Genomic DNA, 14,839 nt, shown 5'->3' on the forward strand with positions numbered 1-14,839 from the left:
TGGGTGGCTCAGTCAGTTAAATGCCTGCCTTTGGCTCAGGTCACGATCCTGAGGTCCTGAGATCTAGTTCCACATCAGGCTCCTTGCTCAGCAGGAATCCTGCTTCTCCCTCTGCCTTTCCCTCCCACTCCTGTGCTTGAGTGCTCTCTCTTTCAAATAAATAAATAAATAAAATTTTTAATAAAATAAAATAATTATCTATGTTATAATCTAGGAAAAGGTGGCAGTGAAATACTGCAAGTACTCTACATCAAGGATATATTCAGATACCAATGCTTAAAAGATTGATTCAAAAATTCTTCCTATCAGGGAAGAGAAAAATGAGTCAGTAAATGCAGTAGTACAGTTGTACTCAAAACCATACAGAAGTTAGGTAAAATGCCTCTAGGAACAGAATATGATAAAACAACAGGTGACCCCCAGATTAATAAGTCATTTCAACATGTAGCTTTTGCAATATAGATTTTCGTTGTACTAGAAGGGTAGCATATATGAAATATTTTAAAAACAATACTTATTAATGAAATTAATGAGAATAGTTTCATGTACATCTACTCTATTATCTATTACTATGTAGCAAATTATCCTCAAACTTAGTGATTTAAAACATCAAAGATTTATTTATTATTTTACATAATGTCTAAGGATCAGGAATCTGGAAGCAACTTAGCTAAATTGTTCTGGCTCAGGATTCTTCATGAGATTACAGTTAAACCATCAGCAGGGGTTGCAGATCTCTGAAGGTTCCGCTTTCAATAATGCTCATTCTCATGGCTGGAGGCTGGAGGCTTCAGAGCCTGGATGCATGTGCCTCTCCACAAGGCTGCATCGAGTCATGGCAATAGGCCTCACCCAAAGTGAGTGACCTAACAGAAAGTGAGAAAGCAGGAAGCTTCTAGCCTCAGATGTGACGTGCTGTCACTTCTTATACATTATTGATCACGCAGACCAAATCTGATACAATATGGGAGGGCACTACCCAAAAATGTAAATATCTTCTTTTAAAAAAAAAGAAATATTACATGAAAGTGGGGAGGGAGTGGCATAGTCGGTCAAGCATCCAACACTTGGTTTCAGCTGGGGTGGCAATCTCGGGGTCATGAGATCAAGCCCCACAGTGGCCTCCATGCTCAGCACAGAGTCTGCTTGGGATTCTCTTTCCCTCTCCCTCTACCCCTCTCGTGCCTGCTCTTTCTCTCTATATATAAAATAAATCTTTATAATTTATTTTAAAGATTTTATTTATTTATTCATGAGAGACACAGGGAGAGAGGCAGAGACATAGGCAGAGGGAGAAGCAGGCTCCCTGGTGTGGGACTTGATCCCAGGACCCTGGGATCACGACCTGGGCCAAAGGCAGATGCTCAACCACTGAGCCACCCAGGTGCCCCAATAAAGAAATCTTTAAAAAAGAAAAAGAAAATGGAGATCTTTGAGGGTCATCTTGGATGCTGGCTGCAAGATTTACTAATGTGGTCACAGTTGGCTTTTTTTTTTTTAATTTTTATTTATTTATGATAGTCACAGAGAGAGAGAGAGAGAGAGGCAGAGACATAGGCAGAGGGAAAAGCAGGCTCCATGCGCCTGGAGCCCGATGTGGGACTCGATCCCTGGTCTCCAGGATCGCGCCCTGGGCCAAAGGCAGGCGCTAAACCGCTGCGCCACCCAGGGTTCCCCACAGTTGGCTTTTAAGTAAAAGCCAATCTCCTCTGGTACCTATTTGCATTCAATACTAAAAGCAAACTCTAATAGGCATGTAGTACTGATCATTCAAATGCCATAAGCCATGGTGTCATCACTAATGAGCTGCTGAACTGGGGTACAGCTCTTGGTAAAATTTCCCTCAAAATAAGTACAACTTTTACAGTATTTGCATTTGTAAAAAAAAGTGTATTTTATTTTTTAAAGATTTTATTTATTTATTCATGAGAGAGGCAGAGACACAGGCAGAGGGAGAAGCAGGCTCCCTGCAAGGAGCCCGATGCGGGACTTGATCCCAAGACCCCAGGATCACGCCCTGAGCCAAAGGCAGATGCTCAACCACTGAGCCACCCAGGCATCCCCAAAAAAGTATATTTTAATTCATGCCCCAAAGTATGTTGTGTTTATATGTAAAATATAATTCTGTTCCAGGCTTAGATTATTATAAACAAGACTATTTTCCCCCCACATGAATATCTGGTGAGATGTTTGAATGTTGGCCAAGACTTGAAATAATTCCTTCTTTTTGTTACCTGCATTGCAAACCCTCAGGATCACTGACTCCACTTCCTAAATGTTTGTGGTCCTGGGTGATATTTGAAATATTTAACAATTAGGATTGCATGGACTTACCAACCAATCAGAATAGATGCCAGCCAGCACAACGTACAGGTCCAAACGGGCAAAACAGAAGCTCTGCTGGTTGTGTCCCTCCAACCATTTTGTTTTCGAAGATTCCTCCATAAATTTCCAAAACATCCTCTGGGGGCAATAGTGCCCAGAGAACCACTGAGTTACTTCTAAGGACTTCATCCTGCACCCAGCATTTCATATTCATCATCTCTAAGGATTACAGCTATCCTTGCAAGTTAGGTCTGATTACAGTTGACCCCTGAGCAATAGGGGGGTTAGGAGCACCAACCCTCCCCCACAGTCAAAAAATGCCCCTATAACTTTTGACTCCCCCCAAACTTAACTGTAATAGCCTACTGTTGACTGGAAGCCTTACCGATAACACAAATAATCAATTAAAACATGCTTCGTTTGTTAGATATATTATATACTGTATTCTTAAATAAAGTAAGTTAGAGAAGGAAAATCATAAGGAAGAGAAAATACATTTACAGTACCATCTATAAGTGGTCCCACGCAGTACAAACCCCGGTGTTCAAGGGTCTACTGTATACTCATTGGACAGATGAAGAAACAGAAACTCAAGAAAATCCCATAGGTAGTGAGTGACAAAACCTGGATCTGACTTCCAGTCTCCTAGCTCCAAAGCCCACTCTTTTACTACTGCATCACACTGCCTCTTGCTCACGGTATGAGGGGAGGAAGCTTGAGGGAAGATGAAGGGCAAGAATGACAGCCCAACAATTAAGACACACTGAATTCAAGGCAGCCCCAGGAAACTCAGTATCTTGACTCTTCATTGCAGAAGCTGCCCACTAATGTGATCTGCTTCAAAATCCTCTCTGTCGACACCACAGCACAGTGTGTGGCTAAGAACAGGGATCTGGAACCTGACCAGCCCAAGACAATCTGGGTTCAAACCCCTACCCCTGAACACTTTCTAGCTGTGGCACCCAACGCAAGTTACTTAACCTCTCTGTGCCTCATTAGTTTCCTCAGCTCTCAAAAAGTGTTATTAATAGGGATGCCTGGGAGGCTCAGTGGTTAAGCTCTGCCTTTGGCTCAGGTGTGATCCTGGAGTTTGGGATTGAGTCCCATATCGGGCTTCCTGCAGGGAGCCTGCTTCTCCCTCTGCCTGTGTCTCTGCCTCTCTGTGTGTGTGTCTCTCATGAACAAACAAAATCTTTAAGAAAATAAATTTTTTTTAAAAAGTGTTAATAGTACCTATGTCATAGCGAAGATTAGTTAATGCAAGGAAATTGTTCAACTAAGCTATCATCAGCTTCTCTGTGCCTCATACCTTACGATGCATTATCATGCCATATCTCACTCCCGACTCATGATCACTTCAGCTTGCGTTTGCTGTCTCTCTGCCCCAAGGCCTCTCTTGGTCTAACCTTGCACTGCTATTTACTTCATCTGCTCGCTAGCGATTAGTTCTTATTTCCATGAGAACATACAACAATCTCAGGCAGGCTTAACAGATAATGAAATAGAGCTGAGTGTGTTGATTTGGAAAGGTCTTGAAGATATATATTAATAGACAGGTGAAGAAAAAGATAAGAGGAGCACATAGAGTGTGTTTGCATTTGTGTGTTTTTGAGAGAGAGAGATGGAAAGACAGTGTGTGTATATCAATTAAATATATAAACTTTTGGCAGGATATTGTGGTAGCCGGATAATGGCTTCCCCAAATATGTCCTAATTCTTAGAATCTGTGAATATGTTACGTTACTTAACAAAAGGAAATTAAGGTTGCTAACAGACTGACCCCCAAAAAAGGAAGATTGTGCCGGATGATCTAGGAGGGACCGAGGTAAATCCGAGGGTCCTGTCAGCAGAAAGGGGAGGAGGCAGGAGAGTCCAAGTAGCGTGACATGAGAAGGACTTACCTGCTGTCTCTGGCTTTGAAGATAGAGGAAGGGGCCGCAAACCAAGAATACAGGTGGCTTCTAGAAGCTGGAAAAAGCAAGGTATCAGATTCTCTCCTAGAGCCTCTAGAAGGAATGAAGCCCCACGAACACCTTGATTTTAGCCCGGTAAGATCCGCTTCAGACTTCTGACCTCCAGAACTGTAAGGCAATAAATGTGGTACTTAAGCCACTAATTTTCTAGTCATTTGTTACCACAGCATAAAAAAACTAGTTGAAGTTGTTGATGGCAGTCAGATCTGGGAAGTAGGGTTGGGTCTGGGTGGGAGGTCTGGGTCTGGGTGGTAGTGGGGGTGGGAGTGGAGTGGGGGTCTGGTTTAAAGAGGAACTCATTAAAAAAAAATAAAAATAAAGAGGAACTCATTTGTTCATTGTCTATCCTTTTTTTTTTTTCATTGTCTATCCTTTTGCATTGATTGAGTTTTTTTTAACATATATATGTGAATTTTCAAAATAAAAAAGACTTTGTCCTTTTCCAAATAAAGAACCTTATGCTGTTGTACTATGTAACACTTCCCCAGCCAGTTGATGTATTTTTTTGCCCTTGGGCCAGAGGCCTTGGCGCCTGTGGGCAGGCTGGCACCATCAGGGATAAGCTTAAAATAGGCATTTCCCAAACCTCTCAAGATACTCGTGCCCATAAGAGCGGGACCGAAGCATGCACAGGTCTTCTTCTTCACTCTGGCAGCCCCTGACACTCATGTCCAGAAGCTTTCAGAATCACGATGTGTTGGGGCCACTTGTTCTTGGTGTTGGAGAGAAGAAAGAGAAGAAAGGAAAGGCAGGGTTTTACGTTTTTCCTTCCCCACAGACTCTGGGCTGCATGATGTGTAATGGGAGATAGCAGGGATTGACATCTTACCTACCGCCTAATCACCTAATGAGTTCCAGAGTAAAAAGCGTGTTTTTTTTTTTTTTAAGATTTTATTTATTTATTCATGAGAGACACAGAGAGAGGCACAGACATAGGCAGAGGGAGAAGCAGGCTCCCTCTGGGGAGCCCGATGTGGGACTCGATCCCAGGACCCCAGGATCACTACCTGAGCCAAAGGCAGGCACTCAACTGCTGAGCCACCCTGGCGTCCCTAGAAAAAAAAGTTTTTATATGTGGGGTGCCTGGGTAGCTCAGACGGTTAAACATCTGACTTTGGCTCAGGTCATGATCTCCGGGTCCTGGGATCAAGCCCCACATTGGGCCCCCACACTCAAAAAGGAGTCTGCTTCTCCTCCCTCTGCCTCTGCTCCACCCCCCATTTGTGTTCTCTCTGCCTCTCTCTCAAATAAATAAAATCTTTTAAAAGAAGTTTTTATGTCATTAAAGCCCACGTTCTTTCAATCAGTTTTTACAAAACATGCATTTGCTTTTATCTAATTTTCTCCATTTTGTGGAGAAAATTGTTTATGTAAGGCCACCACTCATTTTGGTAAGAGTAGCTATTTGTTGTAAGAGAGACACAGTGATGGGTATGACTGGCTCAGTCGTGGAGCATGCTACTCTTGATCTCAGGGATGTGGTTCAAGCCCCATGCTGGGTGTAGAGATTACTTAAAAAAATAAAATCTTAAAAAAAAAAAAGACACAGTAGCAAATGCCTGGGAATACTAACGCAGTTCTGTGGGGGTTTTGCAGAAATTTGTACACATTAATCAACATTTGCTATAGATGTGAAAGCATCTAAATTTAAATTCTTCAAACATTGGCTGTCATTTTTGTGCTTAATTTAAAACAGTTCCCTCACTCTTTATGCTTTTGAGGACATTTTTTGCCTACAGAAAAGTAGCAAGCAACCTACCAAATTCAGAACTGCTCTATATTTTCTCTTACTTTTTAATTTCTTTTTATAAAAAAACAGCTTTCACATACCATAAAATCCACTCATTTAAAGCACACAATTCAGTAGTTCTTAGTACATTCACAGAACTGTTCAACCATTACCACAATCAATTTTAGAACATTTTTATCACCTCCAAAAAGAAAACCCCTGAGCATTACCAGTCACTCCCCATTTCCTCCCAAACCCTACAGCTGTACGCCACCACTATCTACTTTCTATCTCTAGAGATTTGCCTATCCTAGACTGGTCACATAAATGGAATCGTACAATATGTGGTCTTTCTTCACTGGCTCTTCCACATTCTCATTTAATGCCTCCCACTAGCTGAAGGCATGTCATAGAACAGTTTTGGTGAATTCAGAAAACTAGCAATGGATCAGCTTTGAAATAAAAATTCCCCCCTTTATTTGAGAGAGAGAGAGAGAGAGTGAATGAGTGCTGGGGGAGGGGGGGCATTTCAAGCAGACTCTGGGCTCAGATACAGAGTCTCCACCCACAACCCATGAGATCAGGACCTGAGCTGAAATTGAGAGTTGGACACTCAACCAACTGAACCACCTAGGCACCCCCTAGGGGAACATTTTTTTAAAACAAACCTTTAAAATAATAAAAACTTGGGGCGCCTGGGTGGCTCAGTAGTTGAGCGTCTGCTTTTGGCTCAGGTTGTGATCCTGGGGTCCTGGGATCGAGTCCCCATCGGGCTCCCTACAGGGAGCCTACTTCTCCCTCTGGTTATGCCTCTGCCTCTCTCTGTGTCTCAAATAAATAAATAAATAAATAAACAAACAAACAAACAGATAAATAAATATTTAAATATATATATATAAATTAAAAAATAAAATTACACAAACTTCTATTTATTATTTTATTAGCTCAGCACTGTACATTCAACCTGATTCAAAAACCACGCTGGAATTTTTATATATTGTATCTCAGTGAATCCTTGCAATAAGCCATCATTTTGAGGGTTTATACTTGAGTAATCTGTGAGTCAATGAAGTTTGGTATTTTGCCCAGGATTACACACCTACAAAGAGGTGTGTAGAGCTGAGAGTCTGAGAGTCCATGTACCTAGTACACCACAATCTAGCATATAGCTCCCAAGTATCCCAAACCCATGAGATTCTCATGATCTCATCTGTATCAGTCACAGTTCTTAGCTGTAAGTGGCAGCCCCTACTCTAGCTGGATTAAGCAGAAAAGGGATTTATGGGGGCAACCGGGTGGCTCAGTGGTTAAGCATCTGGCTTTGGCTCAGGTTGTGATCCTGGGGTCCTGGGATTGAGTCCTGCATCACACTCCTCTCCCTGAGGAGACAGAGCTTGAAATGCCCCTCCTCCCCCAGCACTCATTCGCTCTTCTCTCTCTGCCTATGTCTCTGCCTCTCTCTCTCTTTCTCTGTCTCGGATGAATGAATAAATAAAATCTTTTTTAAAAAAAAGAGAGATTCATGAAAGGACACTGGAACTTTCGGGAGGGCCAAAGAAAGCGGCTCACTGTTGTTTCCAGGAACAATGCCTGAAACTACACTGAAAAACTGACCTGGTGAGGAAAACACCAAAGCTACTGTGGCCACGCCCATCAATTTGGCTGCCATTGCCGGCGACATGGATGCCACTTCTCTGTCCACTGGGCAGCCACTGCCTTCTTGCACCAGCTAAGTGGCATGTCTACAGAAAGCCAGCCTGTTTCCTTCTGTGCATCATTCTGAACCATGTCTCCCAAGGACTTGTCTTGGCAGAGCCTAGCTCACATGACCATTTTTGAGCATATTTAAGAAAATTAGGGATCTTCTCGCCTATCAGGATCATCTTCAAAAGTCTGACTTCCTGTGCTAGGAACCACATCCTCCCTAGATGAATGACACATACCACCATCAAACAGTCCATTCTCAAGATGAAAGGCAGCCGAAAACACAACAGCCATCTACCACATTTTTAAGCAAATCTAACTGAGAAGCTTGGATATCATTGAGCAAGTCATGGTATAAACTGTGGCTAAGTGGAAAAGTTGAAAGGACAAAGCCCGGGACCAGTTTCACCCATGGAGGTGAAACCACAGAGAGCATAGAGGCCCTGCTATAAATCTTAAAGCTGAGTCACCACTGGGCCATGTGCTCCTTACTAGAAGGTCCTCGAGGTACACCAGCAAGGACCTGCCCCAAAACTGTGAGTAGGTCTCTCTCTTTTTAAAGACTCATTTACTGGGCGCCTGGATGGGTCAGTGGTTGAGCATCTGCCTTTGGCCCAGGTCGTGATCCCAGGTCCTGGGATCGAGTTCTACTTTGGTCTCCCTGTGGGGAACCTGCTTCTCCCTCTGCCTATGCCTCTGCCTCTCTCTCCGTGTCTCTCAAGAATAAATAAAATCTTTAAAAAAAAAATTCACTTATTTGAGAGTGAGCAAGAGCATGAGGAGCAGAGGGAGAGGAACAAGCAGATTCCCCACTGAGTGTGAAACCCGACACAAGCTTGATCCCAGGACACCAGGATCGTGACCTGAGCCTGAAGGCAGACACTTAACTGACTGAGCCACCTAAGCACTCCCTTAAGATTCTATTTATTTATTTGGAGTAGGTCTCTCTTATAACAATGTTAAGCTTATTTGATATGTCTGTCGTGTTGAGACTCTCAGGTAGGAGCCTGTCACGGCGGAGGCTGGGGGACAGTGGCATACATCAATCATCTAGGGAAGATGTGGGTCCTCAGAGAGGAAGCCAGACTCTGAAACTGGTCTTGGCCAGAAAGACAATCCCTTAGTTCTTAGTTTCCTAAATCCAGATCTGGGGGAGTGGAGTCATGCTTGGGGTACCCGAAGATTCTCTCAGAGGTGGGAGTGGTAGGCTCTGCCTCCCTATAGCAGGCTGGGGGACTGGGCTCAGAGACAAACTGGGGAGGGTGTTACCCTGTCCCGTGGACTGCCTTCCCTTTGCTTATGTCATCCTAAGCCTTGAGGAAAGTTGTATTTGATGTTTTGATCTGGTCTCAGCTGGGCAAGAGGTATTATGCAACATTTATGGGTCTGCCCTTAGGCCAGGGGAGGAGAGGGAGGCCAGGGTGCTGGAGGCAGCAGTAATACCAAGCAAAATGAGTATCTGAGGGTTACATTTGGGGCTGAGGGGTCGTCCATTGCCCTCCCCCTCCTTACTGATTTCTGATCACCCAGATGATGGAATGGTGAATTTCTTTACAGGACTTTTTTTTTTTTTTAAGATTTTATTCATTTATTCATGAGACACACACGCAGAGAGAGAGAGAGGCAGAGACACAGGCAGAGGGAGAAGCAGGCTCTATGCAGGGAGCCCGATGTGGGGACTTGATCCCGGGTCTCCAAGATCATACCCTGGGCTGAAGGCAGCGCTAAACCGCTGAGCCACCCAGGCTGCCCCCTTTCAGGACTTTAGCAAATGGAGGCTGAATGAACAAAACGTTGTCAAAAAGTTAAGGCAGCACTTCTAGGAACAGGCAAATCAGCACGAGGGCTTCCTGAGAGGTACTGAGAATGTCCCAAATGGTGGCTGAGGCCCATTGATGGTCACCCAGGCAGGCAGTTGGCAGCAGGGAAGTATGTCAGGGAATAGCAGGCCCCAAGCACACAGACAAGGTCTCAGGGGGGCCCTCCACCCCCAAGAGCAGAACCCTGTTCTCCATGGCTCGATGAAGAAAAAGAATAGTATTGCCATTGTTCTACCAAGGAACAGAAAACTAGAGCCCTGAGGTACCAGACTAGCCATGGGCATACAGAACAGGGGCAAAAACCATTTCACACCCTGCTCCTCAGGGTGTTGGGCCAGGAACTTGGTCCTACAGCTTGAAGAAAGGAGCTCTGAAATTCAAAGCTGGAATTAGGTAGACTCTGATGTGTCTATTGCTGAGTTGACATTACTACTACATCTGAGATGTTGGCAAAGTTACAAGGTGTAACACATCCAGAAAGGGTCAAGTCTCCATCAAAGGAAGGAGAAGTGACTTCTTTTGTGTTCAACAAACACTTGGGATGCCTGGGTGGCTCAGCGATTGGGCGTCTGCCTTCAGCTCAGGGCGTGATCCTGGGATTCCCGGATCCAGTCTAGCACCGGGCTTGCTGCATGGAGCCTGCCTCTCTCTGTGTATCTCTCATGAATAAATAGATACAAAAAAAACAAACGCTGATGAACTGGCCAAGATCTTTTTTTGGGGCCTGCAACTTAATTTCTAAAATTAGTGAATCTGTTTTTCCCTAAGTGAATTTGCCTTCTTCCTAAGAACAATCTCTGATCACAGCTTTTATAGCGTCAATCAAAAAGACAAAAAATATTTCTTCAGATGGTCAGCCAAAAATAGTTATTATTTGTTGTTTGTATAACAAGGGACCATTGGATAATCATTAAAATTAATTTTATTAATATAGACAACATGTACAGACATAAAGTGTGCTGTGCTGAAAATAAGGGTTTACTAGATTTTTTGTTGTTTACTTTCCCATTATCCAATATTGAAAATAGTCTTTTGTATTATGTTGCTGCAATGCAACTAGGTATCATACATCTTATTCCCATTCTTAACAAGATTCACAGAATCATAGCCTTCTAAAATGTTTTAGAACTACAGTTCTCAGTATGTAGCTCTATTTCATACTGTTCACAATTTCATTTACAGTAATGCCATCATTGTAGAAGCCACATAACTCATTCAGTAAAATAATCATATATTATACCAATTAATTACCCCATCATCCAAGTAGAAAGTCCTGAAATTTCCTTTGGAAGATGTAGTTTTACTTAACCATCACGCACTTTACAAAATAACTTGTTCTTTCAAAATCAGAGTGGCAAGTGCCACTTCTCAACCGCATCCATAATCCAGCACTCTGAGTTAAATAAGGAAACAGATCTGCTCTGTTTGACCACTCTGTATTCTTCTAGTTGCCCAATTCTGTGGCTAAAGCAATTACGCAAACCTAAAAAGTCAGATTTTCTGAAAGTGGATGGAATGTAACAATCTCACGAATGTTAATCTCCTGTATTTGCCCAAAGTGCAAACTGGCACAAAATTCAGACACCTTTTCCTTTATGAAAAGGTTCCTAAGACAGGAAATTATATCCCTAAATTGAGATTTTCACATGGAAAAAGCCTCTGGGGAATCTGATAGATGACAAAGAAAGGCTTCAGGGAGACTTAGAGATGAAGTCAGAAGTGAAATCTTAAGTTTCCATTGATCCCAAGGATTTTTTTATTATTTTACCTCCAAAAGGGCAGAAAATACACCCAAACTCTTTTAAAAGTGGCCACTGGAGTCTACTTCTAGAACAGCTATATTAACTAGCTTGGCTGATGGATCTCCATAGCTAAGATAATGAAGTTAAGGCAGGAAAAAGTACAACCCAGAAATTTTGTGGGTTTTTGGTTTTTTATTCAGTACCCACAGAGGTCTTTATAAAAAAGGAAGAGTGCAGTAACTCTATTGGGCTAATTTCCTGATCATAACATTTCCACCCACATAGTGTCCCAAGTCTTAGAATGGTTGTAAGCTTTAATAACCTCAAGTGTATAAATGCAGCAAGCTTGCAAAAAACATGCATCATTGTGAAAGTTTGCTTGCCTATGGCCCATACTTCCTTAGTTTTGTGACTTTGAGAATGCTTTTTAAGGTTTGCTTTTGATTGTTGTTGTTGGTTCAGTAACTATTTTTGAAGATGGCAACTGTTTTCTGAGTTATTAGAACTGAAAATTGCACTAAGACTTTTGGAATACCCTTTATGATTCCCAGTCTGAGTCCCTGACCTAAATCATTTCACCTGGGGCTGACATTCATGCGCCGGAATGGATTGTTTTCCTAGAAATTCTCTTCTGTTCTTGCAACCTCCTCAGAGCAAAGCTGGCTGGACATTTCTGACTCAGTTTCTTACAGCTTTCTCACACATCACTGGAGACGTGATCAGTTTTGTACTAAGTACAGAGGCACACAGTTCTCAGGCTTTTGTGTTACAACAATAAATCTCAGCCTCTGTGTGATGTCAGCACAACTGAAGATGGTTTGGGGCACTACTGTGAGTATTTAAGTGGCCATATTCTAATAAATTTCCACACATTCATCCAGTTAAAAAAACCTGTCTTGACTCCAGGTGTTTTCTCTCCTTCTCTCTGATCAGTGTTGTTTGGGTTTTTATCTGTGACTTCCTTTGTTTTTGTAAGGGTCTCATATACTTCTTGGGCTCTGGCAATTTCTTTCTGTGCATCAAAATGGACTTTCTGACTGGTCAGGAGGGGAACAATTAAATTAAAATCATTAATTCGCTTGTTTAGTTTCCGGATGTCTTCTTGAAACTGGTCACAAACTTGGTTCCACTGCTTCTGTTCATTCAGTGTCATTGGATTCCCAAGTTTTTTTCTTGATGCTAAAATGGCCTCTCTGAGTTGATCAATGGTATCTTTGATTTCTTTTTGCATTAGGATCCATTCTGGCTGGTATCCATTATCTATCAATATTCTGTTCAGGTTGTGAGTCATGGGATCGATATATGAACAGCCAGAAAATTTTTTTAGAGGTTTTCCCTTCCCACTGAGATTGTCGAAGTCTCCTTTGGCCATTGATTCCTGAATGAGATCCTCTACTAAACGATCTATAGCCTGAGTTATCTTTTGTTCTTTACTCTGTCTTACATCTTTAACAATTACACTATTGGCGAAATACTGGCTTTGTAGTTTCTGCTTCTGATATTCCATCACCTGCTCAGTGGCACGGTCTGCTCTAAACTGCCTATATTGCTTCTCCCGTTGACTTGGGGTTCCGAAACCAATACCTTCAAAACTTAAATAATGCCGGTGTTGGGGTGTTTTATATTTGAATTTGTCTTCTTCTTCCTCTGCTTCTTCAACTTTATTCTGTCGGGCATTTGTTTGTCCTATCACATGGGAAAGCACCTTCCTATAAGCTTCTTCGATCCTTATAAACGTCGCAGAATCAGCAGTACTAGAGTCACCGTCTGGATGGTATTGCTTGGCAAGCTTATGAAAAGATTCCCTGACGTCATCTGCAGAGCATCCTTCATCCAGATTTAGCAGCCTGTAATATTCTCTCATCTTCTTTTTGGATTTATGAGTTGACATCATTCTATTTCTAATGACACCGAGATATGGGAGCATTTTCATTCGATTAGATATCATTGAAACATTTATCAGATGAGATCTTAAGATCTGAGCCGTTGTCACGTACATCGTGTTCATAATTGTACCCAGAGTTCTTCCTAACAGTGATCTACAAATAGACAACAAATATAGAATCATGAAAGTTGTACTGGCTCAGCGATTGAGCATCTGCCTTTGGCTCAGGGTGTGATCCCAGGATCAAGTCGCGCATTGGGCTCTTTGCACGGAGCCTGCTTCTCCCTCCGCCTGTGTCTCTGCCTCTCTCTCTCTGTGTCTCCAATGAATAACTAAATAAAGTCTTAAAAAAAAAAGTTGTATTATCAGCAAATCTCATCTTTTCAGCCACCAGGGAAAAATTACAGGTACAATAAGGGGCAGTTCTTTCTAATGCTGCTGCCAAACGCTTACAGCCATATCTCACTCACGTTAGCTGACAAATGGAAGTTGATGATGATTAACATATTGTGATGTAATCTGGATTCTACTCCTCATTGACTAACCTCAGAATTTCAGAGCTGGCAAGTTCTTGGAGATCTAATCTAATCTTCTCATTTTATAAGAAAACGTCCGCCCAGAAGGTTAAGCAACATAACCCAGTCATACAGCAGGGTGTAAGGAAAATTAGGGGTTAGGGGTAGGGCACAATAAATAATTGCTTAATTCTCTGTGTCCCTAGCAGATTATAAACCTCAACACCTCCACTGTCTTTGATGGAATACCGTCTTCATCATCTCCAGGAGTCTTCTCATGGGAAGACTCACACATGAAACCGAGAACCCGAGCAAGTATGTAGCTCGTCTGACTCGAAACGGAATGGAATCAAGTGTCCGAAAGACTTTAATTAAGCTCTGCACCTTATCAAGAAGGAGCTGTCTGTCTGCTACATGCTGGGACACCGGGACGAAGGGCGGGCCCTCCCGACACGTTAGCTGTTTGGTTTTCTTGTTGTTGTTGTTAGCTGTTGTTTTTAAAACGCATGGTCTAATAAATAAAAATCTTAAAAAAAAAAAAAAGAAAAAAAGAAACAGAACGCATGGTCTAGCAGAAGAGCACGACTTATACCCAGATAACGGCAATGAAACGCCAGAAGTGGTTTAATGGGAAGTACGATTTTTGATGCACGAACGCTAAGGCTGAGCTCCTGGGGACCCCAGTTTGCTGAACAATTTGGGGTTAACGGCTTTTGGAGGTGGGCGAGACGGCGGCGGTGAACCACCCGCCGAGGTCACTGCGGGGCAGGGTCGGTCCTGACCCGGGACACGCCCCGCCCCGGCCCGGCCCCCACTCACCTTCCCGGCCGCGGCGAAGGGGCTTAGCGGCTCCCACCCCCATGCTGCGCCTCTGCGCATGCGTGCGCGGTCTGCCCTTCCGCTGTCCGCGCGTCTCCGCTGGACTAGACCATCTGCCGGCTTACACGGAGGGGACCACACTGGGGACGGAGGCCAGAATCGTACCTAATTGAGACAGAGGTCCTACTTTAACGGGGAGCCCAGGAACCTCTCTCCTAAAACGAACTTCACCCTGGAGGACACAGGGACGGCATCCCAGGAGGCTCCGCCCCGCCCCGGGGCGATCCGCTCCGCCTCCGCTCCCCCCTCCAGCGGGCGGTGGTCCGG

The 14,839-nt window shown here is 43.3% G+C and overlaps 2 protein-coding genes and 1 long non-coding RNA gene across 6 annotated transcripts in view; 1 reads left to right on the plus strand and 2 right to left on the minus strand.

Annotated features, from left to right (window-relative positions):
- The window catches only part of TMEM50B (transmembrane protein 50B), a 55,570-nt gene extending 40,991 nt beyond the window's left edge, over positions 1-14,579 (minus strand). The window contains exons 1-2 of the mRNA XM_038581399.1: positions 14,513-14,579; positions 4,227-4,293 (exon numbers count right to left, since the gene is read on the minus strand). The gene's annotated coding sequence lies outside the window, so the exon portion shown is untranslated. The remainder of the gene's footprint in view (positions 1-4,226; positions 4,294-14,512) is intronic.
- On the minus strand, positions 601-14,828 carry DNAJC28 (DnaJ heat shock protein family (Hsp40) member C28). 4 transcript variants are annotated; one of them, XM_038581396.1, is made up of 3 exons: positions 14,513-14,646; positions 4,227-4,293; positions 601-866 (listed from the first exon to the last, which is right to left on the minus strand). In XM_038581396.1, exons 1-3 carry the CDS (start codon positions 14,570-14,572, stop codon positions 769-771), a joined length of 225 nt encoding a protein of 74 aa, XP_038437324.1. In that variant the 5' UTR covers positions 14,573-14,646; the 3' UTR covers positions 601-768. The 4 variants fall into 4 exon arrangements, with proteins under 4 accessions (XP_038437324.1, XP_038437322.1, XP_038437323.1 ...); XM_038581394.1 differs by lacking the exons at positions 601-866; positions 4,227-4,293; positions 14,513-14,646 and adding exons at positions 10,456-13,332; positions 14,678-14,828; XM_038581395.1 differs by lacking the exons at positions 601-866; positions 4,227-4,293; positions 14,513-14,646 and adding exons at positions 10,456-13,332; positions 14,078-14,206.
- On the plus strand, positions 13,710-14,264 carry LOC111093505. The gene is made up of 2 exons (XR_005382305.1): positions 13,710-13,801; positions 13,903-14,264. It is a non-coding gene; the product is annotated as an uncharacterized LOC111093505 (long non-coding RNA).
- Positions 14,829-14,839: the final 11 nt, after the last annotated feature.

This window comes from Canis lupus, chromosome 31 (assembly GCF_011100685.1).
Source record: "Canis lupus familiaris isolate Mischka breed German Shepherd chromosome 31, alternate assembly UU_Cfam_GSD_1.0, whole genome shotgun sequence".
NCBI classification, from domain to species: Eukaryota; Metazoa; Chordata; class Mammalia; order Carnivora; family Canidae; genus Canis; species Canis lupus.